This window comes from Mercurialis annua, linkage group LG5 (assembly GCF_937616625.2).
Source record: "Mercurialis annua linkage group LG5, ddMerAnnu1.2, whole genome shotgun sequence".
NCBI classification, from domain to species: domain Eukaryota; kingdom Viridiplantae; phylum Streptophyta; class Magnoliopsida; order Malpighiales; family Euphorbiaceae; genus Mercurialis; species Mercurialis annua.
The window spans coordinates 47281737-47289715 of NC_065574.1; the positions used below are offsets into that span (position 1 = coordinate 47281737).

A 7979-nucleotide genomic window follows, 5' to 3' on the forward strand; every position below is an offset into this window, starting at 1 on the left:
AAACATTTTTAGCTAAGTATTTTCCTTTAGCTAAGACTGCTAGAATCATTAAGGAAATTGCCAGTTTTGGACAAATTGATAGTGAATCTTTGCATGAATCATGGGATATATTTAGGGAACTTCAGCGAAGTTGCCCACATCATAATCTTCTTAAAGAATTAAAGAATTGTTGATACAAACTTTTTGTAATGGAGCAAGCGAAGCAACTAAAGGCATGATAGATGCAACACCTGATGGTTCGTTGATGAAGAAGACAATTGACATAGCATTCAACTTGGTGGACGAGTTGGCTACTAACAATGGCCTATGGTCAAATGAGAGGGCGAAACAAACACTCGCCAAGGAGCAATTACCAACAGGTGTCTACTCAGTAGACCAAGTGACTGCACTCCAAGTTCAAGTTGATGTTTTGACCAAACAAATGCAAAACATGTCGGTGGCAGCTGTGCAAGCAAGTTGCGATTTATGCGGACAATTGGGGCATAATAGTTTTGAATACTTTTTGGCAGCCCCAAGTGACACCGAACAAGTGAATTTTATTGATGCACAAGGTCAAGGGAGAGGTGGAAATAACCCTTACTCTAACACGTACAATCCATGGTGGAGAAATCACCCAAATTTCTCTTGGAGCAATTCTGCCAACAATGCTCCAAGACCCGCTCAAGGATCACCCAGATTTCAAAGACCACCACCACCACCACAACACCGATTGGATGCATTTGAGTCCAAATTGGACAAGTTCACGGAATCAATCACCAATCGGTTCAACATTCAAGATAAGAATCAGAAAAAGTTAGAAGAGAAGTTTGATCATATCACAAACAATCAATCATCGGCAACACATGATCTTGAGGTACACTTTGGTAGAATGGCTAATACCATGACTACCCGGAATCCAAGAAGTTTACCAAGCCGTACCAAAATTCCAAGAGATATAAAAGCGCTGACATTGATGAATGGGAAGGAATTAGAACCATCCTTTACGAATCATGAGAAAACAAATGTTCATGAAAAGGAAGTGAAGATCGAGGAGGAGCAATAAGTGGATGTTCCCCTAAAGAAATACGTTCCACCTCCACCATTTGCTCCGAAGATTCCATTCCAACAACGATTGAAGAAGTAACAAAATGATCCACAATTTGCCAATTTCTTGGACAAGGTTAAGAAATTGTAAATCAATCTCTCTTTGGCGGAGGCATTGGAGCAAATGCCCAAATACGCAAAGTTCATCAAATACATCCTGACAAACAAGAGGAAATGTACGGATGATGGCATGATCTCGTTAACAGAAAACTATAGCTCCATAATTTCTAAGAAAATCCCAACTAAATTGAAAGATCTGAGAAGTTTTACCATTCTGTGTGTAGTTAATGATATGGAATTCTCCAAATGCTTGTGTGAATTAGGAGCTAGCATTAACTTGATGCCATTATCTATATTCCAAAAGCTTTGCTTGAGTGAGGTGAAGGAAACCTCAATGCTACTCCAATTGGCAGATCAATCCATCAAACGACAGTACAATATCATCGAGGTGTACTAGTGAAAGTAGATAAGTTTATTTTCCCCGTCGACTTTGTGGTATTGGATTTTGAGGAAGATAAAATTGTCCATTGATCTTAGGTCGTCCATTCATGAATACCTGTAGAGTATTAATTGATTACATGATGGAAAATTGATTTTCAGAATAGGCGAGGACCAAGTTAAGTTTAACATAACCAGCCTAATAAAAAAACCTTTGGAGGAGGAGACATGTATGAGGGTTGATTTCACTGATGAGTGTATGATCGAAGAAAAGGATGAGGAATCCATAATCTAGGACTTAAAGAATATGAATTCAATGGACATATCTCAAGTAGAGCAGGAGTTTGAACCTCCAAGACCCGAATTACTCTTGAGAACCGACAAGCCTACAACGCCTTCTACCGAACAGCCGCCAATTATAGAGCTTAAACCTTTACCTAAATTATTAAGGTACTCCTTTTTAGGAGAAAATGACACCTTACCGATCATTATATCCAACAATTTGTCCAAACAACAAGAAGAAAGAGTCATTGATAGCGTTAGGAAAAGGATTAAAGCAATGGGGTGGCAAATTTCGGACATAGGAGTCCTAATGTAGTCTTGCATAAGATGAACCTAGCAGAGGGTAGTTCACCTCGATTGAACCTGGTCACGAAAGAGGTGGTGAAGAAGGAAATCATAATGTTGGATGCATAAATCATATATCCAATATCCGATAGTGGATGGGTGAGCCCAGTATAATATGTATCAAAGAAAGGAGGAATGACGGTAGTGGAAAGCGATAAAGGAGAAATGATCTCAACTAGGATAGTCACGGGATGGAGAGTCTGAATCGACTATCGAAAACTCAATTCCCCGGGTCGAAAGGATCATTTCCATTACCATTTATTGATTAAATGTTGGAAAGAATTGCGGGAAGAGCATACTATTTTTTTGGACAGTTATTCAGGATATAACCAAATCTTTATCTTTCCCGAAGATCAAGACAAGACCACCTTCACATGGCTGTATGGAACTTTTGCTTATAGAAGAATGCCATTCGAGTTATGTAACATGATAGGAGTATTTTACTCCTATAATTAGGGTCGATTTTACTCGGTTTTTATAACGTTTAGTATTAATTTTATACATTATTTGGCATTTTTATGTTTGATAGTGTTTGTTAGTGTTTCAGTGGAAATTAGGTGAAACTCGAGTATTTGGAGCTAATTTATGGTGGATTAAGTGTTGGAGTAAAAGCGTAGCTTGCGGACGAAGGAATTAACGTCGTAAAGAAAAGATTACAAAGTCTCGAACGAAATTTGTGCAGTAAAATGATGTTCCCGTTCGAAAAACACTATTCTCGAACGGGAACCATGAAGAAAAAGCTTGAGTCACGAACGAGAAAGCCATTCTCGAACGAGACTCAAGAGGAAAAGGTGAAGGTACGTTCGAGAATAGGATGGGCAAACGAGAATTTTCCCTCAGTCAAGGTTTTTCCGAACGGGAAAGAGAGGTACGAACGAGAAAGAGGTGAAATTTGCCTAATCAGAATTGGACTTGGACTTAATCTCCTTTTACGACTACAATCGAAACTCCTATTTCAAATTTGATTCGTCAATCGACTTAGAAGATTCCAGAGCTTCCTCCTCTATATAAAGACCTTGTAATAGACTAGTTTGAATTAATTAGAATACATTAGTTTTATTTTCGTTCTCTTAAAATAGCGTTTTAGCTTCTGTTTCTCAGCAGTTTATAAGTAGTTTATTATTAGTTTCTGCAAAGAACGATTGTGAAGATTTCAAGTTTAATCTAGACGATTCTTCCGAAATTGACAACTCCGATATTTATTGTTATAATTATGTTTAATTCTTCATCTTCTTCTTTGTTTAATTTAAGCTTAAGCATGCGTAACTAAATCCTTTGTTCGGGTATTGATATGAACACTTAGATTAGTTTTCGAATTGGATTAGGATTTATTAAGTGAGTAAAATTGTATTTTAATTACTAAAATTAATGCTTGAATTAATTTGATTGCTTAGTTCATGATTTTGTATTTAATTAACTAATTGAGAGATTGTTAATTAAATAGACATAGGTAATTAAAAACTTAGAGGAAAACCCCGTGAGAGCGGGTTGGAATTTAGGTAGTCGTTGAGTTTGCTTCATAATTACAATTTAGTTCTTTAATTCAATTTTAATATTGTGAGAGCAAGTTAATAATTGATTAGTTAATTAGGTTGTGATTTTATTCGAATCGTTGAGGCTTGAGAGAGCGGGATTCGGTGCATTAGAATAGCTCGATTCATAATAAAATCACTAAATAAATGTTAATCCATTCCTTTACTAGTTTATTTGGAATTATCAATCCTTGAGCTTTTTATCATTATTGTTTAAACCTCAATTTATTTATTTAAGTTCAGATTTTTAGTTTAATTACTTAAAGTTGAATTAAGTTAGATTTTATTTAGTTTACATAAATCCATTTATTTTTCTACTAGCCAATTAAAGAAAATTAGAAATTAGTTGTTTAATTCATTGTTCCTTGTGGGATCGATACTTGGTCTTCCAAGTTATATTACTTGCGCGATATCGTATACTTGCGATTATTTGCCAACATAACACACCCGCCACTTTCCAGCGAGGCATGATGTCCATCTTTGCTGACATGATAGAGGATATTATGGAGGTATTCATGGATGATTTTTCAATATTCGAAGATTCTTTTGACTTATGCCTTCACAATCTTGATAAAGTTCTTCGAAAATGTGAAGAATCACATTTGGTTTTTAATTAGAAGAAATGCCACTTCATGGTTGAAGATGGAGTGGTATTAGGACACAAGATATCAAGTAGCGGTATTGAAGTTGATCGGACAAAAATAAAGATTATAGAGAAGTTACCACCACCAATTTCAATGAAAAGAGTGCATGCATTCTTAGGGCACGCAGGATTTTATCGTCGATTCATCAAAGATTTCTCTCTTATCGCTAGATCGCTTACTAATCTTTTGATTAAAGACGCCCCATTTAACTTCACCAATGAATGCGTAATTTCATTCAACAAATTGGAAAACGCACTCCTAACAGCCCCGATTATTGCATCCCCAGACTGGTCACTTCCTTTCGAGGGGATGTGTGATGCGAGCTATCAAGCTCTCGGTTGTGTACTTGGACAAAGGAAAGAGAAAAAGCTACCTATGATTTACTATGTTAGCCGTACTCTTACAGGAGAACAATTGAATTACACAACAACGAAAAAAGAGATGCTAGCAATTGTATTTACATGCGAAAAATTCCGCTCTTATCTTTTAGGATCCAAGGAAATCATATTCACTGATCATGCTGCATTAATGTACCTCTTCTTTAAGGAGGCAAAACTGAGACTGATTCGGTGGATTCTTTTATTTCATGAATTTGATTCGGAAATTAAGGACAAAAAGGGGAGTGAGAATGTAGTGGCAGATCATTTGTCACGACTAGAAGGGTTGGTGTTGAACCATGAAAATGGAATGGAAATCAAAGAAGTATTTCCAGATGAGACATTGATGAGTGTTGAAGAAATACATGTTCCATGGTACGCCGACATTGACAACTATCTTGCTTGTGGCGTTCTTACAAAAGCATTTTCTTATCAAGAACGAAAGAAATTCTTGTTTGAAGCCAAGAGATACCTTTGGGATGAGCCATTTCTATACAAGATTTGTGGTGACGAATTAATTCGCCGATGTGTGCCGAATGAGGAAGTGTTATCTATTTTAACTCAATGTCACGAGTCTCCGTACTCGGGATACTTTGCCGCTCAAAGAACGTCAGCATGAGTGGTTTCTTCTGGCCAACTCTATTTCATGATGCTAAGAAGTTTGTTAAGCATTGCGATAGATGTCAAAGAGTGGGCAATATCTCTCGAAGAGACGATATGCCCCTCACAAACATTCAAGAGGTTGAATTGTTTGATGTTTAGGGTATAGACTTCATGGGTCTTTTTCCCACTTTCTACAGTCACAAGTACATCTTGGTGGCAATTGATTATGTGTCAAAATAGGCAGAAGCTTTGGCTACACCTACAAATGATGCTAAAGTGGTTCTGAAATTTTTAAAGAAACTATGCTCTCATTTTGGAATACCTAGAGCTATTATTAGCGTTGGAGGGTCGCATTTCAAGAACCGCACAAGATTGCTACACCCTATCACCTACAAAAGAGCGGACAAGTGGAGTTATCCAATAGGAAAATCAAGAGAATTCTAGAGAAAACGATGCAACACTCAAGAAAAGATTGGGCAATAAAATTATACGATGCACTATAGGCGTATTAGACCGCATTCAAAACTTCAATCGGCATGTCCTGTACAAATTAGTTTATGGAAAAGCATGCCACCTTCTAGTGGAGTTAGATTATTGAGCTTATTGGGCAATGTAATTTCTAAATTTTGATAGCAAAGAGTCCGATGCTAAGCGTCTTCTACAACTTAATCAATTGGACGAATTTCAACATTCGGCTTACGAGAGCGCACGACTCTATAAAGATCGAACGAAGAGGATACATGATGCAAACATTTCAAAGAAAGAATTCCATGAGGGAGATTATGTTTTGTTATTTAATTCGCATGAGGCAAATTGAAGTCGCGATGGAGCGGACCGGTCAAAGTAAATGGGCAAAGATGCAAACAATACCTCGTTGGATTGATCAAGCTACAAGGGAAGTTTTCTCCCCCACTTAATTTTTTTTTATGATGAAGGATCAAGCAAAAGACCTAAAACTAGCATGTTGTGAATTTTATTTGTTCTGTAATTTTATTTTTATTTTTGTGTTATTTTGGTCATTGGTTTATCATTAGTTTTATTTTAATTGTTATTTATTTTTACTTTAAAAATAAAAAACAATATTTTTTACGGGTTGCCCAGTTTGGACAGCCTGCATTTGCGGCAAAACCCAAACTGGGCAATATCCAATTTATTTTGTCTTCAATTATCCCAATTTGGGCATGTAGTCCATGTTGCTTGTTTTGCTTTCTTTTTATACATTTGTTGTATTACGTTTAATTTTAATTTTAAATTTTGTTTTTATTTTGTTTTTATTAGAGTCTTTATGTTTATCCTATATTCTTTTCATGTGCATTACATTAGAACTCTAGTGTCTAGTGTTTTGAGTTATCTGAAAAATTCAACTTTGTGAGTCCTACTAGGTCTCTTTTATTTTTTTACACTCCGTATTTATACACACTCTCTTCCTTTCTCACCTTTCAATTCTTAATTATAATTTCGATGTGTTTATTTTTCTCTCTTTAATCATAATTTTCCCGCGTGTTTTTTTGCAATGCTCGTCGTACTTTTCCCGACTACCTCAAGTCATCAAACCCGAATGAAATTGGGAGTTTGGAAAACCCAATTGAGGTGGAAAGTTCAAGCAAAAGTGAACCCGAGATTGAGGATATCATGCATGAAGATAAGTACATGGTCGAATTTGACAGTCCAAGCATCTCGTAAACGAAATTGAGAGTTTGGGAAAGCCAATTAAGGTGGAAATTTCAAGCGAAAGAGAACCTGAGATGGAGGATACCATGTATGAAGAGGAGCACATGACCGAATTTGGCGGTGTAAGCATTCCGCAAACTGAAGGAAATTGTGAGATGGTTTGTACTCATGAAGAGATTTGCGGAATTGAATGCTACGATCCCTATTACGATCTTGACGATTGGCATACTGACTATGATTTCAAGGAGCATCTCGGGGCTGAAATTATCAAGGACAAATTGGTGGTAGCGAACACAAAGTGCCCCAAGAACGCATTTAAGAAAGGAAAAGATCGTCCTGACTAGATCGAGTCCGAAAGATGAAATCTAAGTAATTCTGTCTAGTTGATTTGTGTTTAGTTTCCCGTGTCTAGTTGTTGATTGTCGGGTAAACTTGTAATTTACTCTTTAGTTTGTGTTAGTTGTTGTGTGTCGAGTAATTGTTTACTCATTAGGCTAGATTTATTTTTGGTCGAGTAAATTAGTATTTTACTCCTTTGTCGTTTTGATGTGTTTAAATTTTAATTTATTAATTTCTTTTAAGTGTTAATTTTCTTTATTTTATTTAATATTTAATTTAAAAAAAATATAATTAGGACTGCCTAGTTTCAGCAGTCTGCACGAGCAGATTGTCAAATCTGGGCAGTACCCAGTTTTGTAATAAACGGTGAGACTCCTTTTTTAGCCCCACAAATTGAAATAATTAAGTTTCAAACTGGGCTGTCCCAGCCCAGTTTTGAAGCTTAGAATTGAGCCTTAAAATTGGACAATGTTTATTACATATTAATTTTAATTTTATTCTTTTTATGCTTTTTGTGTGTTTTTTTACTCTTATTTTTATTTTGTAGTGTTATGTTTATAGATTATCTCTGAAACGGACACTGCCGGCAACCGTTCACCACCACCGATTTTCCTTTGAGATTTGTTTTTCTTTCCCTTACTCCACTTAAATATTTTTGATTTATT

The 7979-nt window shown here is 36.1% G+C and overlaps 1 protein-coding gene and 1 non-coding gene across 2 annotated transcripts; one reads left to right on the forward strand and one right to left on the reverse strand.

Moving 5' to 3' along the window:
• Positions 1 to 41: 41 nt before the first annotated feature.
• On the reverse strand, positions 42 to 148 carry LOC126685190 (small nucleolar RNA R71). Its single transcript, XR_007643303.1, has one exon. It is a non-coding gene; the product is annotated as a small nucleolar RNA R71 (small nucleolar RNA).
• Positions 149 to 1207: 1059 nt separating this feature from the next.
• Positions 1208 to 1816, forward strand: LOC126681970 (uncharacterized). Its single transcript, XM_050377525.1, has 2 exons — positions 1208 to 1533; positions 1684 to 1816. Exons 1-2 carry the CDS (start codon positions 1208 to 1210, stop codon positions 1814 to 1816), a joined length of 459 nt encoding a protein of 152 aa, XP_050233482.1.
• Positions 1817 to 7979: the final 6163 nt, after the last annotated feature.

Excerpts from the sequence above, each read along its gene's own strand:
- LOC126681970 (XM_050377525.1), top strand. The coding sequence starts at position 1,208 with ATGCCCAAATACGCAAAGTTCATCAAATACATCCTGACAAACAAGAGG. Across the intron at positions 1,534-1,683 it reads CAGTACAATATCATCGAGGT|AATAGGCGAGGACCAAGTTA; the intron begins GTACTAGTGAAA and ends ATTGATTTTCAG.